The 24,544-nt window shown below is 37.3% G+C and overlaps 1 protein-coding gene across 1 annotated transcript in view; it reads left to right on the plus strand.

Moving 5' to 3' along the window:
• Window positions 1-24,544, plus strand: part of LOC128702842 (carboxylic ester hydrolase) — a 69,284-nt gene that overhangs the window by 36,728 nt on the left and 8,012 nt on the right. Inside the window, exons 5-11 of the mRNA XM_053797270.2 lie at window positions 2,280-2,465; window positions 3,124-3,335; window positions 5,816-5,966; window positions 10,607-10,782; window positions 11,147-11,303; window positions 16,499-16,631; window positions 17,030-17,144. Of these exons, the coding sequence (XP_053653245.2) occupies window positions 2,280-2,465; window positions 3,124-3,335; window positions 5,816-5,966; window positions 10,607-10,782; window positions 11,147-11,303; window positions 16,499-16,631; window positions 17,030-17,144 (1,130 nt within the window). The remainder of the gene's footprint in view (window positions 1-2,279; window positions 2,466-3,123; window positions 3,336-5,815; window positions 5,967-10,606; window positions 10,783-11,146; window positions 11,304-16,498; window positions 16,632-17,029; window positions 17,145-24,544) is intronic.

Below are 24,544 nucleotides of genomic sequence, written 5' to 3' on the forward strand. Positions count from 1 at the left end.
CATCTCAAACGCTCGGGTGACCTTCTCAATCGCATTCGCAACATCAACATCAGGAACAAGAAACTTTCCAGCCTTGATATACCTTCCCTATTCACCAAAGTACCTACTACACAAGCCATCGATTCACTTGATCTTCCTATTCCAGCTAGCGATTTCATCGACCTTGTTGAACTATGTGTTGGCTTTACGTGTTTCTCTTTCGAAAATCACCTCTTTCAGCAGACTTTTGAACTACCCATGGGTTCGCCACTCAGTGCGGTCCTGGCGAACCTATTCATGGAACATCTAGAAGCCGAACGTTTCTCCACCATTATTCCTTCGTCTGTCACTTGGCTCCCTTATGTTGACGACATTCTCTTCATAACTCCTAGACGCTTCAACGTCCAAGCTCTCCAAGACAAGCTCAACCAGGTCGAGCCTTCAATCCAGTTCACACTTGAAGATGAAGTCGACAACACTCTTCCTTTCCTTGATGTTCTTCTCTGCAAAGCTGACCACGAACTTCGTTTTAAAGTCTATCAAAAACCCACCAACCAAAACGATCTTCTCCACTTCTACTCTCACCACGACACCAAAACTAAACGTGGTGTAATTATAGGCTTCTTCTTGCGTGCACTCAGAATCTGCAGCAATGAGTTTCTTGAGGAAGAATGCTCTGTAATTGAACAAGTATTTTCTAAACTCCACTATCCTCGTCACTTCATCAGAGACTGCAGACGATGGGCATTAAACATCTTCATCACACCCAGAGAAGACACTGCCGAGAAGAGATACATAGTCCTCCCCACCAACTCCATTGCCAAACACGTTTCCAACATCTTTTCCAATACCTCATTCCAAGTATCTACCTCCACAACCACGACCATCAAGGATATTACCAGTGATAGACAGGACAAGCTTCCACCCTCTGCAGAGGTATACATAATCCCTTGTAATGACTGCAGCAAATTATACGTGGGCGAAACATCAAGGGACCTCCAAACACGTATTTCAGAACACCAATACGCAAGCAGGTCTGACGATACAAGGAATGCCTGTGTACAACACCTTAATTCCTACAACCACTTGATAAACTACTGAAACTCAAGACTTATCGCCACAGAAGGCAACACTCAATACCGAAGAATCATGGAATCATCACTTATTTCTATATCCGACAACTTCAACCAGAATAGCGGCTTCTATAACATAGCTGAACCACTTGCGAAGAAACTTCTTCATCGCTATCCCACTAAAGAGCATAGGAATGGAAGAACACTGCAGAAGGTCTGCTCACAAACTTATCCAATCTCCCTTCCAAGCTACCCAAGATTTTAGACTCTATAACCCCACTGGGTACATCATCAGAGGCAGCATTCTCCACCTGACCTCAGCATTCTGAACCTGACTATAAATACTCGCATACCTTCCACCCCAGGTAGATCTGTTTGTGACTTGAAAAAGCCCACTATGTGGGCGAAACGTTGTCAATAAAGGATCACATTATACTGCACATTTGTTTATATTTCCATGTGTCGGTTTTTCTACCATTTATTTCCATGGAGCTACCCTTCCTTCCCATCAATCAAAGCTGATTACATAGTATTCTTCGGGCACTGCACTTGCTTCGATTTCACACTGCATTTGAGGGATGTGCAGATTTTTTCGATGCCCCGCTGCCAGACTTGTGTTTCTCTGCTTTTAAGTTGGTATTTATTTTTAAAGTATAGATTTAAGTGCTCATGGTAGCTACTCCTTCCTAACCTAATGTAAACTATCCTAAGGTAACCTAAGTTAAAGTATATGCGAACAGAAAGCAAGAAAAAATTCAGTCTGGATAATAAGTACATTTTACTGAAGTATTCATTTTATCTTTTCCTAGTTAGCTGTAAAGGACCAATAAAATGAAATTCATGATGGCTAATATTAATATGCCAAGGCCACGGTGCCTCGTGGCCTAGTGGCAAAATCTCTCACTTCACACGGTGAGTGTCCTCGTCCAGGTTCGATTCCCGGCGAGGGTAGAATCATTGAGAGTGTTTCTTTACACCAGTTGTCCATGTTAACCCATCAGTAATAATGGGTACCTGGGTGTTAGTCGACTGGTGTGGATAGCATCCTTGGTGTTAATCGACTGGTATGGGTCGCATCCTAGGTGTTAGTCGACTGGCGTGGGTCGCATCCTGGGATAAAACTGACCTACTTTGCCTGAAATGCTCTGTATAACAAGCAGCTTTCTATATAGTATGTTTTAAAAAAGAGAGTTCTTGTTATACATATATAATTTTCTCCTTTTTCAGGTTTTCTATCAACAGGAGACTCTGTGATTCCTGGTAATTTTGGGCTGAAAGACCAGACAATGGCTCTTCAGTGGATACAAAGAAATGTTTACAATTTCGGAGGAGACGCTAGCAGAGTCACTATATTTGGAGTGAGTGCTGGCGCAGTCTCAGTACATTTCCACATTTTGTCTCCACACAGTCAAGGTGAGTTGTCATTGCTAATCAATTGTTACTATGTGTGAATGTTATAAGTGACTTTATAGCTCTATCCTTCAACTGAAATGTATGAAAAACAGATTTATTTTATCACTGGAAATGCAGACACCATAGAAAATAGTAAAACTTAATTACGAAGATTCTTAGATTTGTTAAAGTAAGGCATCTCATTTTAAATAAATTTTAACAAAGTTAGGTTTCGTTAAAAAAAATCCATTACTATATTCTGCCGTTTTCTTGTGAGAATTGGAAAGGAAATACTTTTAAAATATTTAATTTTTTTCAATTTTGAGAGAATAAACTCACTATGAATTAAGTCCATTTTAGGGATTAAGGTATCACTGTTGGAGTAGAGAAGAACTTACAGCAGCCTCAGTAACCCTCGTCGAATTAACCCTGAAATTAAAAAACAATCAGCCCTCACCCTTAACAATAATAGTAGAGGAGAATGTACAACCAGCTGTGGAGTGTGTAATGGATACATGCACAACTGTAATAAATATGCAGCGCATATATGTATGAATTAACAATTTATCTCGCATTAAGTGGAGTGCAGTTGGTGCCTCCAGCCCTAGCTCTGAAGGATCCACTTGGGTTTATTGCTTCACTTTATATAAATATGTGAGATTTTTTTTTGTATTATCAGGCTTGTTTGCTCGAGGTATTATGCAGTCCGGCACAATGTTTGGTCCCTGGGCATTGGGAGGACAATTCAAGGAGGTCGCACAGTACACCGGAAAGCTTTTCGGATGTCCAGATGGTGGAGAAGTGCAGAGTGAGTCACAGAGCAACATTCTCCTTACTTGTCTCCAGGGCGTCAGTGTTGAAAATCTGACTATGTCCTTGACACAATATTATGTAAGTGTTCTTGATTTGGATTTTTTATGCATAATTTAAACTCAACAGAAGAAAAGATATAAGTCATTCTGCCTCAGTAAAAGCATTGTATATATGTAGAGTGCATAAATACCCATGACTGTTAAATAAACACACATACACTACAAGTGAACGGTATTTTGCTCACTCGGGCAATTGAAAAAAAAATTGTAAAAATACGCCATAATATAATAGTTAGTGTCCCATATCTGAGTAATTGTCGTTGACCTTAATTGAAATGAGAATTGTCTCAACTGGTCTGATTAGGACTGAATCAGAGAAAACACATCTATGCCGTAGGTGTGCGCAGTAAATAATAATAATAATAATAATAATAATAATAATAATAATAATTATTATTATTAATACTACTACTATTAGTATTATTATTATTACTATAAATATTAAGAGTATTGGGTTGTTGATGGCTGTACCAAAGGAACTACATATCATAAAATCATCTGCTAGTGTCAACAATAAGAGTTCATTTCCGTGCTACTGAGATACATCATTATCCTTCATGTGGCGAGGGAGGAGAGGGATTATCTTAATGCCAGTGAAAAGCTCAAACTAGGAAGGTCTGGCACCCTTCTTTGTTTACTAGAGCTGAATATGATTACCTTGCATTCCTCTGGTGTTGAATGACACTACGGGTTTATCTTATTCTCGATAAAATAACTTAATCAGGTATCACAAACATTTTCACCTCACCATCACCACGACATCTCCACTATCACAAACATTAAAACAATCATACAGAAAATTATTTTGTTGTCAATGGTCTTAATAGCACATACAAGTTAGACATAAAAAGTAACTCACATAAATTGAACTTCGGCTATATGACAAGTGTAAGGGTAAAAGCAGATGTTTACTTACTATACGACTAGGTGGGCGATTTTGTTGTAGCATCTGTTCTTGGAACTATAGCATTTGTATCCAGGAAGGAGCTTCAAGGAGGTTAGAGTGATTGATATTGACATGTGGAATGGACCTTGATCATAAATACCGGCAAGCTGGTTTAAAAAAAATACGTATGGAAACACTAGGACATATTTACTGGAAAGCGTTTCGGCTCTGGGACCTTGATCACGATGATAAAGGTCCAGGACCGTAACGTTTTCTAATAAATATGTCGTAGTGTTTGCTTATGTGTTTTTCTAAACGGACATTGGCATGTATACAAGTTGAAACCTGAGGAAATAAGATATTTAATGGGGAGATGTATCGCCCATCTGGTGTTATGTTAGTCTCATACAGAGAACAAGAAATGCAAGTGGGTAGTGTCAGGTGCTGTATGGGTTGTGAGTGACATTTAAGTGATGATCATGTCCAGCACAGGAACAATGTGTTTTGCCAGTTTTTCAAGATTATTAAGGCAGATTCATAATCTAAGCTGATCACCATCCCTCTCTGCCCTCAGCTTATGCAGCACCTGCCTCCACCTATATACTCTGTATCTCGTTCTATGTATATATAATGAATTCATATATCCCTCTGTGGAAGACACATCTCTCCAGTAAATGTATTAATGCTGTATGTGTCTTGCATACAGGTGTATGATATTAGTGAGGGGATCTTTTTGCCCATTTGGCCAGTGTTCATCGTGCAGTAATCGCCTGGATTTGTAGGTACCACTTTTTATTCCTTTTAGAAGTAGATGTTGAAGAATTCCATTTCTACTGCAAACTAACTGCTCACTCTCATTTATATTATTCAGCAGCAATCTGCTAACAATGATGGCCTCCATCCACCTGGTGGTATTTCTCCATGATTGAGATGTCTTGGTGGAGACATTCACCATGGTCATCGCTGACTGATCGCAGTGGGCCGAAAAAATCTAGGTGAAAAAAGAGGAAATGTATCTCTTTAAACACACTTTCAGCATGGGGGTCCCACTGCTACAGTCTGGAGCACATTGGTTTCAGTCTTGTAAATCTTAGATTTTTTTATTGTCCAGAGATTCGATCCATGGACCTGAGTGGTAAGAGGCGCGACTCTCACCACTGATTTAGTCATTTAATTAATTTTGAATTATCATATGTGGTTTGGAATATGTCAAGTTTGAACACATAACTTGACACGTTTCACAGACTGTCATCTTCCTCATTATTTTACACAAGAAAAAACAACATTTACGAGATCGGGAATGGGTTATGGTTCACGGTGAAGTACAGGGCGTTTAACAGATTATGTATTAGGATATTGTCAAGTTCACTTTTTTTCAGTGCTTCTTGTAATAACACAAAGTATACATAGCTTGAGAATTGCCAAAGTCCTTTTTTACCGGTTGGTCAATACGTGACCTAACATGCAGAATAACTTCACTCTCTTCACTCACTTACACTGCTGCCGCATGTATTCCATGAGTGATTTCTTACACTTCTATTCCTAGGTATGTTTATTCTTAATGTTATTTGTATTACCCAGGACTATGAGTTAGTGTTATCTGTATTACCCAGAAAAGTGTGTTTCACCCTCTGTTGCTGGGTCCACGTGTGGATGGTGACTTCCTTCCAGCTGAACCTGAAGTGTTGATGACTCAGGGCAAACACAGCACTGTGGACATTATATCTGGAGTCAATTCTCATGAAGGCGGCATTTTTGCATTCTGTGCGTTAATTTCATATTTTATTATTATTAATACTTATCATTTCCTCTCTCAGTCCGTGTTGAGGCTATTTGTTTCACTTGGTGATGCTCCTCCTCCTCCTCCTCCTCCTCCTCTTTTACTACACACACACTTCCTCTTTTTCTTTATAGTTATCCTTTTCTTTCTCCTTCTCTTCCTGCTCCTTTTTCGTCCTTGTGCATCTACTCTTCCTCTGCATGCTGTTCTTTCTCGTTTCTTCATTTTCTTATGGTGTGAGGTTCTCCCTTCAGCCTCTACTCTTTCTCTAATATTCTTCCCTTTCTTCCTCCTCCTCTTTCTCTGTTTCCTGTTCTTCACCTTGAGGCTTCTTCCTCCTACTGTTGCTCATTTCTTATGTTAATGAAAGTTCTAAATTATCAGGAATAAAGTCTTTCTGGCTATGATTATGTTAATGTATATATATATATATATATATATATATATATATATATATATATATATATATATATATATATATATATATATATACTGATGTTATGAATGAAAAGAAGTTGGATGTCCTGGCCCTAAGAGAAACAAAGCTGAAGGGGGTAGGAGAGTTTCAGTGGGGGGAAATAAATGGGATTAAATCTGGAGTATCTAAGAGAGTTAGAGCAAAGGAAGGGGTAGCAGTAATGTTGAATGATCAGTTATGGAAGGAGAAAAGAGAATATGAATGTGTAAATTCAAGAATTATGTGGATTAAAGTAAAGGTTGGATGCGAGAAGTGGGTTGTAATAAGCGTGTATGCACCTGGAGAAGAGAGGAATGCAGAGGAGAGAGAGAGATTTTGGGAGATATTAAGTGAATGTATAGGAGCCTTTGAACCAAGTGAGAGAGTAATTGTGGTAGGGGACCTGAATGCTAGGTAGGTAAGTTTGGGGTGCCAGGTGTAAATGATAATGGGAGCCCTTTGATTGAACTTTGTATAGAAAGGGGTTTAGTTATAGGTAATACATATTTTAAGAAAAAGAGGATAAATAAGTATACAAGATATGATGTAGGGCGAAATGACAGTAGTTTGTTGGATTATGTATTGGTAGATAAAAGACTGTTGAGTAGACTTCAGGATGTACATGTTTATAGAGGGGCCACAGATATATCAGATCACTTTCTAGTTGTAGCTACACTGAGAGTAAAAGGTAGATGGGATACAAGGAGAATAGAAGCATCAGGGAAGAGAGAGGTGAAGGTTTATAAACTAAAAGAGGAGGCAGTTAGGGTAAGATATAAACAGCTATTGGAGGATAGATGGGCTAATGAGAGCATAGGCAATGGGGTCGAAGAGGTATAGGGTAGGTTTAAAAATGTAGTGTTGGAGTGTTCAGCAGAAGTTTGTGGTTACAGGAAAGTGGGTGCAGGAGGGAAGAGGGGCGATTGGTGGAATGATGATGTAAAGAGAGTAGTAAGGGAGAAAAAGTTAGCATATGAGAAGCTTTTACAAAGTAGAAGTGATGCAAGGAGGGAAGAGTATATGGAGAAAAAGAGAGAGGTTAAGAGAGTGGTGAAGCAATGTAAAAAGAGAGCAAATGAGAGAGTGGGTGAGATGTTATCAACAAATTTTGTTGAAAATAAGAAAAAGTTTTGGAGTGAGATTAACAAGTTAAGAAAGCCTAGAGAACAAATGGATTTGCCAGTTAAAAATAGGAGAGGAGAGTTATTAAATGGAGAGTTAGAGGTATTGGGAAGATGGAGGGAATATTTTGAGGAATTGTTAAATGTTGATGAAGATAGGGAAGCTGTGATTTCGTGTATAGGACAAGGAGGAATAACATCTTGTAGGAGTGAGGAAGAGCCAGTTGTGAGAGTGGGGGAAGTTCGTGAGGCAGTAGGTAAAATGAAAGGGGGTAAGGCAGCCGGGATTGATGGGATAAAGATAGAAATGTTAAAAGCAGGTGGGGATATAGTTTTGGAGTGGTTGGTGCAATTATTTAATAAATGTATGGAAGAGGGTAAGGTACCTAGGGATTGGCAGAGAGCATGCATAGTTCCTTTGTATAAAGGCAAAGGGGATAAAAGAGAGTGCAAAAATTATAGGGGGATAAGTCTGCTGAGTATACCTGGTAAAGTGTATGGTAGAGTTATTATTGAAAGAATTAAGAGTAAGACGGAGAAAAGGATAGCAGATGAACAAGGAGGCTTTAGGAAAGGTAGGGGGTGTGTGGACCAGGTGTTTACAGTGAAACATATAAGTGAACAGTATTTAGATAAGGCTAAAGAGGTCTCTGTGGCATTTATGGATTTGGAAAAGGCGTATGACAGGGTGGATAGGGGGGCAATGTGGCAGATGTTGCAAGTGTATGGTGTAGGAGGTAGGTTACTGAAAGCAGTGAAGAGTTTTTACGAGGATAGTGAGGCTCAAGTTAGAGTATGTAGGAAAGAGGGAAATTATTTCCCAGTAAAAGTAGGCCTTAGACAAGGATGTGTGATGTCACCGTGGTTGTTTAATATATTTATAGATGGGGTTGTAAGAGAAGTAAATGCGAGGGTCTTGGCAAGAGGCGTGGAGTTAAAGATAAACAATCACACACAAAGTGAGAGTTGTCACAGCTGCTCTTTGCTGATGACACTGTGCTCTTGGGAGATTCTGAAGAGAAGTTGCAGAGATTGGTGGATGAATTTGGTAGGGTGTGCAAAAGAAGAAAATTAAGGGTGAATACAGGAAAGAGTAAGGTTATGAGGATAACAAAAAGATTAGGTGATGAAAGATTGAATATCAGATTGGAGGGAGAGAGTATGGAGGAGGTAAATGTATTCAGATATTTGGGAGTGGACGTGTCAGTGGATGGGTCTATGAAAGATGAGGTGACTCATAGAATTGATGAGGGGAAAAGAGTGAGTGGTGCACTTAGGAGTCTGTGGAGACGAAGATCTTTGTCCTTGGAGGCAAAGAGGGGAATGTATGAGAATATAGTTCTACCAACGCTCTTATATGGGTGTGAAGCATGGGTGATGAATGTTGCAGCGAGGAGAAGGCTGGAGGCAGTGGAGATGTCATGTCTGAGGGCAATGTGTGGTGTGAATATAATGCAGAGAATTCGTAGTTTGGAAGTTAGGAGGAGGTGTGGGATCACCAAAACTGTTGTCCAGAGGGCTGAGGAAGGGTTGTTGAGGTGGTTCGGACATGTAGAGAGAATGGAGCGAAACAGAATGACTTCAAGAGTGTATCAGTCTGTAGTGGAAGGAAGGCGGGGTAGGGGTCGGCCTAGGAAAGGTTGGAGAGAGGGGGTAAAGGAGGTTTTGTGTGCGAGGGGCTTGGACTTCCAGCAGGCATGCGTGAGCGTGTTTGATAGAAGTGAATGGAGACAAATGTTTTTTTTAATACTTGACGTGCTGTTGGAGTGTGAGCAAAGTAACATTTATGAAAGGGTTCAGGGAAACCGGCAGCCCGTACTTGAGTCCTGGAGATGGGAAGTACAGTGCCTACACTCTGAAGGAGGGGTGTTAATGTTGCAGTTTAAAAACTGTAGTGTAAAGCACTCTTCTGGCAAGACAGTGATGGAGTAAATGATGGTGAAAGTTTTTCTTTTTCGGGCCACCCTGCCTTGGTGGGAATCGGCCAGTGTGATAATAATATATATATATATATATATATATATATATATATATATATATATATATATATATATATATGTGTGTGTGTGTGTGTGTGTGTGTGTGTGTGTGTGTGTGTGTGTGTGTGTGTGCAAGGAATTTGCAAGAACAGGCGAAATAATTTTCGCCTGCTCTTGTGAATTCCTTGCATTGTTAAAATCTCTAGTAAGGCTGATGCATGCAGGGGATGAGATGAAAATCTGTAAGCCTCCTCCCTGAAAGCTGGCTGCCTTGGATCAACGTCTAGCATGAGCTGGACGCGAAGGTATTGGTCCAGTGTGGTGAGAATGGTAAAGCACTGTAGGTTTGTAGGCTCGAGTCTCCTTCGGCCAGAGATCAATGTTTATATATATATATATATATATATATATATATATATATATATATATATATATATATATATATATATATATATATATATATATATATATATACATATATATATATATATATATATATGTTGTGCCGAATATGTAAAACTGGTCAATTAGCAAGAACTCATTTAAAATTAAGTCCTTTCTAAAATTTTCTCTTATACGTTTAAAGGTATATTTTTTTCATTAATGTTAATGTAAAAATTTTTAATTTTGCTCCAAAAGAATCTTAGAAAACTTACCTAACGTTATTATAACAAGAACAATTTATTTTAGCCTATCCCAACTAAATATATTTTAGATTTGTTTACAATAATTTAATACTAAACAAACAGAGTGAAATATATTTTTTTCATTAGGTTCAGAATGGTTTTAGCGAAATTATTGCATACACAAATTTTCACTTGTCCTATATGGCAAGATGAGCGTTTCTATTTAAGCCAAGATCGCAAGTTCTGCCTATTCGGCACGACATATATAAATATATATATATACATATATATATATATATATATATATATATATATATATATATATATATATATATATATATATATATATATATATATATATATTAGAAATAATTCTAGTATCAATTATATCGTCTTAAGAATACTTTCTAGTTCTAGGTTTTGTAATGTTTTTTTTTACAGATCTCTACGCCAGTGAGTCTGCAAAATCAGAACTTCTGAACAACGTCGACAAGATCTGTCCAGCGACACTTTACTTAGAACATGAGACTAAACCTGTGGAACTTGCCACCAAGATCTATGGCCAGTATGTTGGAGGTGTTCGAGTTAACTTGGAAGATGCAGACATTATCTGTCAGGTAAGAGTTAATTTTAATTATTGCTTGCAATTACCCATCTAGTTTTTTCATTTGTCACAGGTAAGATTTTTTTTATATATATTTTACATTTTTATTTTTGTTTAATATTTATTTCCTAAAATAAAAGATTTTGCATCCCTCACTGCTTTAAAAAAAATAATATGACTAAAAATTATGGCAATTTATTTAACTTTGTATTCATAAACATTTGCCATACAACATATAAAATATATAATTTGAGGTATAATGTATCTGAAATTCAAATCTTTGCAATCAGATCATTATTTTTGTACATGATTCATTCTTGAAAGAACGTAGGGGACAGCATTGCTCCCTAAAGTGTGATGTCTTCTTACCCAATCAGATGTTTGGTGATCGCCTCTTTAATGTGCCTCACGACAGAGCAGCTATTCTACATGCTAAAAATGTTGGACCTCAGAAGAAAACGTTTTTATATGAGCTAAACCACAGAGGTCAACGATCATTGGGAAGTCGTTATAACACCGATGTTGGTCGTCACTGTGAGTTGTAAAGCCTCCTTAATATATGTAGACATTTCCATACAAGAATAATAATAATAATAATTATTAGTATTATTATTATTATTGTATGGAAATGACTACAAATAATAATAATAATAATAATAATAATAATAATAATAATAATAATAATAATAATTATTATTATTATTATTATTATTATTATTATAAAATTAATAATTATCTTACAATTATTTGTATTATTATTGACATGGGAAAGCACTAAGCCCGTAGAGTCGTGCAACCCCTAGGAATGAGATTTTTTTAAGATTTGATCGTGTTCGCATCGCTATTGGGTCGTGTTCGCATCGCTATTGTGCCGTGCAGACGTGCTTCGCAGTAGCTCTTGATTGAGTTGGCTTTTGTGCAGTGGTAACGTGTACTTAGCTCTGTGAAGACCTGTTTGCGCGCTCTCTACGAATTGAAGCAAGATGCCCTCCATCGGGCAACTTTACCAACAGCTTAAGGAAGAATTGAGGATGGCGGAGATGGAGATTCGGCGACTGACCGAGGAAAACAAGAAGATTCGTAGTAGTCCTCCTGTTTTGAGTCCTCAGGTCAAGAAGGGAAACTGGTCAGTAGCTGGACAGCAGGGAACGAAGTTGACGATCAAGAAGACGAATGGAAAGGTAGAAACGATGAAGAAGAAAGAGACTGCCGTGGAAACTGTTGTGGAAACATCTAATACATTCTCAGTGCTACCCGACGAATGTGAGTCGACTACTGGGAACATCACGACGAACGACACCAAGGAAGGTAAGAATATTGTTGTTGTTGGGGATAGCCAAGTTAGGTATATGGGTATGCTTGAAGGACAGGAGTAGGAGACAGAGAGTTTGCTTTCCTGGGGCTGTGATGGAGGATATTGTTAGCCGTCTGGATGACGTAGGAGTGAAGACCTGATTAGCAGGTATAGGTCAGCAATAGAAATAATTAGGAGTAAGTGGGGGAACCCTGTCATATGTGATATTTTTCCAAGGAGAGGAGTTGGAAATGAATGGTTGTCCAGGGCAATTGGTGTCAATTGCTGGCTGGACAAATACTGTAAGGAAAATGTGGTAACATTCATTGACAACTGGGACCTCTTCTATGGCAGAAATGACATGTATGCCAGGGATGGGGCTCACTTATCTAGGTCTGGGGTGGTAGCACTGGCAACTGCAGTGGAGGGAGCAGTTAGGACTTTAAACTAGGAATAGTTAGTGGTATGGGTTTTGGCAGGAAAACAGTGAAGTTCCAGTGTAGTAATATTACGAGTTCTAGGGGAACTAGTAATAAGCAGAACGAGGTAGATATTGAAAAGCCAGAGACTTTGGGTTATAAGGACAGTAATAGGATTAGTAGAAAAACAGAAATGAGCAGGAAGGGTAAAGAGAAAGGAGAGTCTTTCAATGTTTATTATGCTAATTGCCATAGTGCTAGGAATAAGATGGACGAGTTGAGATTAGTTGCTAGTGCAGGTAACATTGATGTATTTGCCTTAACTGAGACGTGGTTTAATTCAAAAAGTCGGGACATGCCTGCAGAATGTCATATTCAGGGTTTTAAATTGTTCCAAGTAGACAGAAGTATCGGGAAGGTGGGTGGGGTGGCATTGTATGTCCGAGATCGCTTGAACTGTTGCATAAAAATGGGTATTAAGTCTGAAGTAACACATACAGAGTCTGTTTGGATAGAATTTTCAGAAGGGCATGAAAAACTGATTTTAGGAGTGATATACCGTCCCCCAAACTTAGATAGGGACCAAGGGAGACTACTATGGGAGGAAATTGTTAGGGCCACTAGGCACGATAATGTAGTAATTCTAGGAGACTTTAACTTTAGTCATATTGATTGGAATTTCTTGACTGGGAATTAAGAATCATACGACTTCTTAGAAGTAGTTCAGGATTGTTTTTTGAAGCAGTTTGTGACAGAACCTACAAGGGGAAATAACCTGCTTGACTTAGTTATGGCAAACAATGAATCCCTTGTTAATAATTTAGAAATTTCAGAGGAACTGGGTGCTAGCGACCACAAATCAACTACATTTAGCATTGAATGGAAGTACGATAGTAGCGATAACTCAGTAACAGTCCCAGATTTTCGCTTAGCAGATTACGATGGGCTTAGAGAACACTTATCGTCTGTTGACTGGGGTAACGAAGTGAGCTATCAATATGACAGTTTTCTGAACACTATACATGCTGTTCAAAGAACGTTTATCCCATATAAAGAAATTAGATCAAATAGGAATGACCCAAAATGGATGAATAATAGGCTCAAATATCTACTAGGGCATAAGAAAGCAATTTATAGGCGTATCAAAAGAGGTGAGGGTCATCTTTTGAATCAGTATATTGACATTAAGAGGGACCTTAAAAACGGGATAAGAAAAGCTAAAAGGGACTATGAAATTAAAGTTGCTAGGGATTCTAAAACTAACCCAAAAAGTTTTTTCCAGGTCTATAGAACAAAAGTTAGAGATAAGATAGGTCCCCTTAAAAATAACTATGGGCACCTTACTAACAAAGAGAATGAAATGTGCTCGATTTTTAATAATTATTTTCTCTCAGTTTTTACACAGGAAGACACTAACAATATTCCAGTAATTAATTTTTATAGTGGACTAGAAGAAAACAAATTATGTAACATCACAGTCACTAGTGAAATGGTTGTGAAGCAGATAGACTGAAGCAAAATAAGTCGCCGGGTCCTGATGAGGTTTTTTCAAGGGTTCTTAAGGAATGCAAAATGGAACTCTGTGAACCATTAACTAATATTTTTAATTTATCTCTTCAAACAGGTGTACTGTCTGATATGTGGAAGATGGCTAATGTAATTCCTATTTTTAAAACAGGGGACAAGTCGTTACCGTCAAATTACCGCCCAATAAGCCTGACCTCAATTGTAGGCAAATTACTAGAGTCAATTATAGCTGAGATTACAAGAAGCCATCTCGATAAGCATAGCTTAAATAATGATACTCAGCATGGATTCACACAAGGCCGGTCTTGTCTAACTAATTTATTAACTTTCTTCAGTAAAGCTTTTGAGGCTGTTGACCACGATAAAGAATTTGATATTATTTACTTAGATTTTAGTAAGGCTTTTGATATAGTTCCGCACCATAGACTGTTAAAGAAAGTGGCAGCTCATGGCATTGGGGGAAGAGTGCTCTCGTGGATCGAGTCATGGCTCACTGACAGGAAGCAGAGAGTGTCCATAAATGGGGTTAAATCCGAGTGGGGTCTGTAACAAGTGGCGTTCCACAGGGATCAGTCTTGGGCCCGTTGTTGTTTATAATATATATCAATGATCTTGATGAAGGAATTACTAGTGATATGAGCAAATTCGCTGATGACACAAAGATAGGTAGGATAATTGATTCAAACGTAGATGTTATGGAACTTCAGGAGGATTTAAACAAACTCTATTCTTGGTCAGAAAAGTGGCAGATGCAGTTCATTGTAGATAAATGCAAGGTTCTGAAGCTTGGGAGTGCCCATAACCCTAGTACTTATAAGTTAAATGATGTAGAACTTAGCCATACAGATTGCGAAAAGGACTTGTGGGTTATGGTGAGCAGCAACCTTAAACCAAGACAGCAATGCCTAAGCATATGTAGTAAGGCAAATAGATTACTGGGATTTATATCAAGAAGTGTAAGCAACAGAAGTCCAGAGGTCATACTGCAGCTTTATACATCATTAGTAAGGCCTCACCTAGATTATGCAGCTCAGTTCTGGTCTCCATATTACAGAATGGACATAAATTCGTTAGAAAACATTCAGCGTAGGATGACTAAATTAATACATAGCATTAGAAATCTTCCTTATGAAGAAAGATTGAAGACTCTTAAGTTACATTCACTTGTTAGACGAAGAATGAGGGGAGATCTGATCGAAGTGTATAAGTGGAAGATATGTATTAATAAAGGGGATATTAATAAGGTCTTGAGGATGTCTCTCCAAGAGAGAACCCGCAGTAATGGATTTAAATTAGATAAGTTTAGATTTATAAAGGACATAGGAAAGTATTGGTTTGGAAATAGGGTAGTTGATGAGGAACAGTCTACCTAGTTGGTTTATTGAGGCTGGGACTTTGGGTCGTTTCAAATTTAGGATGGATAAGTACATGAGTGGGAGGGGTTGGATTTGAGTGGGACTTTCACATCAGAGCTTATTTCTTGGGTGGCATTGAAAATTGGGTGGGGCAAATGTTTTGTTAGTGGGGTGAATTGTAAAGGACCTGCCTAGTATGGGCCAGCAGGCCTCCTGCAGTGTTCCTCCTTTCTTATGTTCTTATGTTATCTATGGGCAATTTTTTGGGGGAAGCGCTAGACCCGTAGAGTCCAACAAAAACTTGCTTCAAGAAAGTGGAAAGTAACTCCAGTTCCTTCACTAACAATAATTCGCTCCCCATCAGTGTATTCTGGTGAAGGTTAAAGTTGGAAAAATTCAGATTCAGAAAGGATATAGGAAAGCACTAGTTTGGTAATAGAGTTGTAGATGAGTGGAACAAGCTCCTGAGTACAGTTATTCAGGCTAAAACGTTGTGTAGTTTTAAAAATAGGTTAGATAAATACATGAGTGGGTGTGGGTGGGTGTGAGTTGGACCTGACTAGCTTGTGCTGCTGGGTCTGGTGCAGTGCTCCATCCTTGAGTGGAGATGATCAGACTGGGTGGGTCATTGGGCTAATCCGGTGGAGGGGTCATTGGTCTAATCCGTGGGGGGACATGGACCTGCTCCACATGGGTCAGTAGGCCTGTTGCAGTGTTCCTTCTTTCTTATGTTCTTATGTTCTTATAATTATTTTTATTATTATCAAAAATAATAATAATAATAACAATAATAATAATTATTATTATTATTATTATAATTATACTTACTATTATAATTTGCATTAGTAGTAATATAATAATAATAATAATAATAATAATAATAATAATAATAATAATAATAATAATAATTATACTTACTATTATAATTTGCATTAGTAGTAATATAATAATAATAATAATAATAATAATAATAATAATAATAATAATAATAATAATTGTAAATACTATTATAATTTGCATTAGTAGTAATATAATAATAATAATGATAATTATTATTATTATTATTATTATTATTATTATTATTATTATTATTATAAAAGTGCACTAAACCCATATGGATGTTGTGGTGTACAGGGGTGACTCACGGGGATGATCTCTTCTACCTGTTTACTGGTGAGAACACTGAGTGGAAGCCACTGGAGAGGCCAGAGGACCTCACACTGAGACACATCATGCTCAAACTCTGGACCAATTTTGCAGCTACTGGGTAATGTGGTTATGTGGACAACAATTACTTACTATTAAATTCATGGTGAAATGCTCAACCCTCAAGGGTCATAGACCGTGGTGGGGTGGGCTAATAACTTTTAACTAATAACTCTTAGCAAGGGTAGGGTAGCTACAGTCACGTATATGAAGAGTCTTTTACTTGTATTTTTGCTCTACCCTAAAGATCTTTTTATTCTTAACTGTAAATTCTTTTAGGAAATTGATTAAATTAACTGTTTTATATGATCAAAATTCTTTTCATTCTGAATGAAGGGAAAGTAGCTCTAACTCCTTGGAAGAAATGCTCTTTACCAGTATAACCCAATGAAGGGCGATAGTTTCATGGCATATCTAATGTATGTTTCACCCAGATCACAAATCCTAATTTTATGACAGGAATCCAACACCTGATGACTCTCTAAATATAGTGTGGGAAGCTGCACATCCAGACAACCTCCATCACTTGTCTCTCACACCGACCCCCACCATGAAGGCAGACTATAGGCACAAGGTAATCTGTTGTACTTTCTCCCATTTTCTCCCATTTTCTTCGTGTAGAAACTATAAGTAAAATCATCGGTGTATTGAAATGGAAGGACTGCCACCAAATATGATAAGAAAACAAAGCGTGGAAGACACCTGTATTTACTGACAACCTAAACTTATGTGACGAACTAATTTTACATGATGAAATTAAGTTAATTTTATTTCTATAAATAATGACTTACAGTTGGTACAGAAAACGTGATATTACTGACGTACTTTATACAAAGCCCCAGGTTATGCAGAGCTTTTATTTAACTCATAATTTGGGAATGAACAATCTGTTTGACTTTTTAATAGGAGAATTGGTTATAATCATTTATGGAGATTATTGTTGTTGCTTTATTACAAATGAAAGCATTAATCTAAATTTCAGTGTTACTGCACAGTATATACAATAACTTAAAGGGACAATGAATGCACAACATCTCTGACGAAACTTAGCCTTTATTATACCTAAAATTTATTTATTTATTTATTTAGAAATTTAGCATACAAACAGAGGTACAAAAAATACAGGTAAGAGCAGCATGCCAAAGCCACTTATATGCATAGCATTACGGGCTGGCTTAAAATTAACTTAAGATTAACTAAGCAATGATGAAATCAGTGATAAGACATTATTGTAAACAGAAAACTATAAAGTACAAATGAGTATTACAAAGACAGGTCCTATGCTTGCATGCATTGCATGCATAGAATGGAGTATTCTGTTAGGTAGTGTATTTACAAAAAATAACAAAGTTAGGTTTAACATTTGTGTGATATAATGTGAGTAACATTTAGGATACACAATTTATATGGTTCAGTTATTCAGTATTTATTTGGTTTTGAGTGAGTAAGTGAACTTTGAGAAGAGACTTGAATTTATAAACAGGTAGTGTTTCTTTTATATTTAAAGGTAATGAATTCCACATTTTAGGGCCTTTTATGTGCATTGAGTTTTTGCATAGCGTGAGATGGACACGAGGAACATCAAAGAGTGATCTGTGCCTTGTATTATGGTCATGTGTTCTGTTGAGGTTGGCAAGGAGATGTTTGAGGGGAGGGTTAATATCAGAGTTAAGTGTTCTATATATGTAATAAGTGCAATAATAAGTATGGATGTTTTGTATGGTGAGTAGGTTGAGTGTTTTGAATATTGGTGGAGTGTGCTGCCTGTAGTGAGAATTTGTTATCATTCTAACTGCAGCCTTTTGTTGGGTAATTAGTGGTCTGAGATGGTTAGTTGTTGTTGAGCCCTATGCACAAATTCCATAGGTGAGATAGGGGTAAATAAGAAAGTGATAAAGGGCCAGGAGGGCTGACTGTGGAACATAGTACCGTATCTTCGATAGTATGCCTACAGTCTTGGAAATTTTCTTAGAAATTTGTTGTATATGTGTATGAAATTTGAGTCTATTATCGAGGTGGATTCCTAAGAATTTTCCCTCTGTTAGCTTTGTGATAGGTGATCCGTTTATCGTTATGTTAAGAGGTACATCTGTAGCTCTGCTACCAAACTGAATGAAGTAGGTTTTGTCAATGTTTAGTGTAAGTTTGTTAGTCCTCATCCAGGTAGATATTTTCTGTAGTTCGGTGTTTACAGTATTGGCTAGCGTGACTGGGCTTGGGTGAGAGAAGACGTAAGTGGTGTCATCTGCAAAAAGTGTGGGTTTGAGTAATTGCGAAGCATTTGGTAGGTCATTTATGTATAGGAGAAAGAGAAGAGGGCCAAGGACACTTCCCTGTGGGACACCAACTGTAATTGGTTGTGCGGAAGAGCTTGCCCCATTAGCGTACACATATTGGCTTCTGTTGCTGAGGTAAGACTTGAGGTAGTTGAGGGAGTGCCCTCTAATACCATAGTGTGACAATTTTACGTGGAGCAAGTCATGGTCAACTGTATCAAAAGCTTTACGTAAGTCAATGAAGATCCCCAGTGGGACTTGTTTTTTCTCTATTGCAGTGTATATATGTTCTAGCATGTGTATAATAGCATAATTAGTATTTTTATTAGGCCTGAATCCAAATTGGCAGGGGTTGAGAATGTTATGGGAGATGAGGTAGGAGTAGATTCGTTTATGAATTAATTTTTCGAAGATTTTTGAGAGAGGGTGTAAATTGGATATTGGCCTATAGTTATTCAACTCTGTTTGGTCTCCTCCTTTATGGATCGGGGTGACCCTTGCTATTTTGAGAACTGTAGGGAAGGTGGAGGATTCAATGGATTTGTTAAAGAGTGTTGCAATGATTGGTGATAGTACTTGTGACGCTTTTTTGTATATAAAGGGTGGTAAGGTATTTAAATCTCCTGCCTTGTTTTTCAGTGCGTTGATAATAAGGGAGACTTCGTATGGGTTAGTCGGAGCTAGGAACAGTGTGTTCGGGTAGTTGCCAGTGAGGTAGTCATTTGGTGGGGTATCTGAGCTTGGGATATTATTGGCAAGGTTTTGACCTATAGTGGAGAAGAAATCATTGAGTCTGTTTGCTGTTTCTGCTGGTGGGAGTTGGGGTTCATCTGATTTTGTTAATTTTATTTCGCTATGTTGTGATATCTTTTTTGTTCCCAGAATTTCTGATAGGGTCTTCCAGGTCTTTTTTATATCACCTCGTAAGTTGGATAAATTGTTCTCATAATACAATTTTTTTGCCCTTCTTATCAGGCTGGTTAGGATTGACGAGTAACGTTTTGTTTGGTCTCTGGTTACGTGACCCATTCTGTACTGTTTTTCATATCGGTGTTTTGTATTTATGGATTTGAGAATGCTGGATGTTAGCCAGGGACTGTTCAGTCTCTTAACTCTCATCTGTTTAGCTTTTTTAGGGCAGTGCTTGTTATAAAGGTATTGGGTCTTTTTTAGAAAATTATTAAAACGTTCGTCAATATCTGTATAGATTTCTAGCTCAGTGTGCCAGTCAATGTTTGTTACTGCTGTTGTGAAGTTATTAATGGCTGCCTCATTGTGAAGTCTGAAGGTGACTTTAGTAGTGTCTTGGGGTATTTTACCAAGAGTTGTTATGAGGAAAGTAGGGTAGTGGTCTGTGGTATTATCTGTAATTATGCCTGATTTTAAAGGGGATATGGTGTTGGTCCAGATGTGGTCAAGTAGGGAAACACTAGTCTGTAACTCTTGTAGGTTTTGTTACTGTTGGTAGCAACATGCAGTTACTCATTGTGTTTGTGAATTCAGTAACGTGTGGGTCCTGGTCTTGCAGGAGATTTATATTGAAGTCACCTGAGAGTAGTAAGTGATCTTTGTTCATGCGTGCATCAGTTATCATACTTCCTAGGTTTTGACTAAATTGGCTAATGTTTGATTGTGGAATTCTGTAGATGTTTATCACTGTGAGAGGTTTTTGTAGGTATTTGGATTTGAATTTAGCTATTATATATTCCCCATGTTCATCCCTTGTGCAAGTATTAGTGATACATTCTAGTTGGTCTGAGTAGTATATAGCTGTGCCACCCCCTTGTTGGTCTGGCCTACAGTTGTGTATGGCTGTGTAACCAGGAATGGCACAGACATCTGTAGTATCAGGCTTTAGCCAGGTTTCAGTTAGTGTAATGATGGACATATTAGCATGCAAGGAATTTAGTAATGCTAGGAGGTCATCATAATGCTTGCTTAAAGATCTGATATTGTAGTTAAAGATAGTTATGTTGTTGTTGGCTCTGAGAAGTGCCTTTGATTGTTCTGCTGTGTAGTAATTACAGTAACTGTTTGAATCATTTAAGTCATTAAATAAGAGGTGGGTATCAGGATCAATGCTTGTAATCATAAGATTTGTAGTGAATCTATAGTTAGAATTAAGTAAAAAATAAAGTAAATATTCTAAAGCTAAAAAAATAGCACCTGAATTATTTGACAAATGTAAAAAATAATGAGCTAAGGTAGTTTTTTAAAGCTAAAATAAGGGAGACAATATAAAAGGGACTAAAATAATTTGTGGTGAACAAATAAAGTGATAATCAAATAATGGAGCTTGGGAATATGATAGTAGGTAGTACTTTAAAGGTAATTCTTTAAAGTTAGAATTATAATATAAAATTATAATATAAAAGGGACTAGTATAAGTTGTGGTGAACAATAAAGTGGTAATCAAATAAATGAGCTTTGGAGTATAATGGCAAAATAGTGAACTTATTAACTTTAGCACCTGAGAATAGCACCTTGATTAGTTTAACAATTGCGAATATATGATCTAAGGTAGTTATATAGAGCTAAAATAAAGGACAAAAAATATATAAGGGACTACAATTAAGTAATGGTAAACAAGTTAAATGGACAGATAGTCACTATGAAATAATATTGGTTTAGGAGTAAGATCTGATTTGTAATATTAAATAAGTTGAGCAATTTATTGCACAATAAAAAGTAAAAAAATGAGGTAGTTGGTACTAGCTAGCAAAAGATAGTTTTGGTACTTGCAAAAAAGTAATTGGAATATACACTAATTGCACACACAGTAAAAAGTGACTAAAAAAACAAGTAGTGGTAAAAAAATTAAATGGACAGGTAAGAACAATGAATAATGGTAATGTCTTAGTTATAATATGATAGTAAGATGGTAGACAGGTACAAAGGATAATATAAAGGTTGGAGTTGAATATGCAAACTTGAAAATTTGGTAACAAAATGTTATGGGAAGTATAAAATAATGTTTAATGTACAAAAGTAAAATTGACTTGTAGTACATATGGTGTTTAATAAAATTTTAGTAAGTAATAATGATTACAAAAAAAGTGAAAAAGTAATGTTTATTTCATTCAATATTGCACTGGTAGTTATACTTGAGGTTATATGGCAGTACAAGGTAATTAAGAGAACTCTAAGATAGTAAATGTGGTATAAAACAGGTAAAGGTAATTAGACAAGTAATGGTTATTAAATGTCAAAAATGTTAAGAGTAAATTGAAATTATAGTATAAATGATAATTATTAATTTTAGTAGGTAATATCAATTGATAGTATTTAAAAAAATATGAGGTAGTAATATGGACAGAGAAAGTATCAATTCAGCTAATGTTTAAGCAAACAATAGTAAATAAGAAAATTACATAAGGTGACTTATGCTTACTAGTAAAATCACAAAATGAGGTAGTTGATTATTTAAATTCTAAGAGATTGTACAATGAAATTTGAACAATAATGGAGCAAAACATACACTACACTACGTAGGCTTTTAAGTTGGACATTGTTTAGTTATTCTCTGTAAGATTAGTATCCCTGAGAAATCGTGACAGATCATTCTCGTTCGTGATTGTGTACAGTTGACCTACATTTGTTTTCCTAACAAGAATTTTCCCATCCCGAGTGAAGCATTGGTGTATTGCATCATTATTCTCCCGCTTAAGTTTTCTGACTCTATACAGGAGGTTCTGACGTTTTTTGGTAAGACACTCGTTTATGTATACCTCTTTCTTTACTTTAATAGATGCAATAATTAAGTCTTTTTTCCTGTCATGTGAGTGGAATCTAAGCATAACACTTTTTCTACCATGGGATCCTAGTAACCTGGCTTCTTTTATTTCTGACTCTGGTACAATAACACTTGTTTGGTCCTTTATGATCTGCAGAGTAATTTCTTTGCTGTTTGTTTGGTTCATATCACTGGGAAAAAGTGGACTGTTAACTATTACTGCGTCCGATAGTTTATCTTGTTCAGTTTTATCTTCTTGGAGAGCAAAGTAGTCGCTGAACTGGTTATCTAAGTTGTTCTTCCATTCTTTTACTGCTTCTTCAACCTTTGTATTAAGAGATATTATTTGTTGGGTATGGCTATCTATGACTGTCTGGATGGTCTTGTCACAGTTTGTCATTCCTGGTGTTGATAACTTTTGTTCAAGACTGAGGATTTTGTTCTCGAGTTGTGTCATCCTGGTGTCTTGTTTTGTTAGCGTCTCTCGAAGATTCATATTTTCAATAACTAAGTTGGAGATGTATGACTTTAGGGTATCTGGATCGTTGGTCATACCTGAGAGACTACTTGGTAGGCTGAATCCGGGGAAGAGAGGGGAGGATGGGCTGGTGGCAGCCATGTTTGTTGTCATTGTTGTGGTGTCGCCTTGAGTGGTGGTGAGTGGGGTGGTTGCTGGGCCGGCGTCCTCCTGACTACACTTGTTGAATAGTTGATTTTTCGGCGTTTTCTTGCTGGCCTTGGTGCTGTTTCCTCTTAGATTGCTCCTCATAATACTACAGGAATTGTTGTAGTTAAGAAGAAGTAGTTATACAAAGTTTAGGGTTACGTTGTTCGGCTGGCAGCGGGGTGTTGCTTTCGGTTTGTGGGCAGTCTTCCTTTGATCTCTATTATGTTCGATTTGTAGGTTTCACTGTTGGTAATCTTTGGTCATTCTGGGTGCTACGTTGGGTAGTGCAGTTTTGCATGTAACTAGGTCATCATAGGAGCATTGGTAGCTCTGGTAGTTGGAGAAAAGTACGGAGCTCGGAGGTCGCTGCTGCCGCTGCCGCTGCTGCCGCTTATTTCAGTAAATTTATAATAAAATTAGAATAAGATCATTTAATAGTTAAGTTTAACAGATTGAGAGGTACTAGTTATTTAAATTATAATACAAATATGATGATAATGACAATGAAACATTGTCATTAAAGTTTTACTTTGCTCTTCTTAAAGCAATATTCATTGTTCATTTAATCATCTACAATGTAGAAAATATCAAGAAAAGCATAGATTTTATTTACCGGCCTGAAAGGACCTGGATGAGCCCAGGTCTTTCGTCTGGCTCCTTTTCTACATGGAACAAGACTGGGAAAGCAAACTAAGTGAGCTTTCTGCGAGAATGCAGAAGAGGATGGAGGATGAGAATAAGAAATTGGAGTCACAAGCTAAAGTGGCAGAAGCCAGGATACAAGCCCTTGAATATGAGGTAAATATGCTGAAGTGAGACATGACATCTGAAGCAGGTACAGCCCTATTAAATGAGGAGCCCAATGGAAAGGAAGGAGACAAGATTACACTAAGGCCCCCATCAGTCCACCAAGCAAGGCCAAGGAATGTAGGGGGAGAGCTGTTTGGAGAAGGGATTGCAGTATGTGAGGGGGAGAAGGTAGAGAAGTTGGCAGGGCTCATGCAAAGGCACCATCATGCCACCAAGAGTTACAGGAAAAATAAGAATGACAATGGCTATGTACTAATGGGGCCCAGTGACACTGAGGGAAAGGCAATGGGAGGAGGAGAGGGAGAAATCAGTGTTTATTCATAGTCTTCAGGAGAGCAAAGGGAGGACACATAGTGAAAAATGACAGAAAGAAAAACAGGAGATTGAATATCATCAAAGAAATAGGCAAGAGAGCAAATTTTCAGAAAATAGGAAGGTGCTGTAAGGGGAGAAATTGGGTGATCAAACTGATTTTCAAAACAGAAATA

The sequence above is a fragment of the Cherax quadricarinatus genome, chromosome 91 (genome assembly GCF_038502225.1).
Source record: "Cherax quadricarinatus isolate ZL_2023a chromosome 91, ASM3850222v1, whole genome shotgun sequence".
Lineage (NCBI taxonomy): Eukaryota > Metazoa > Arthropoda > Malacostraca > Decapoda > Parastacidae > Cherax > Cherax quadricarinatus.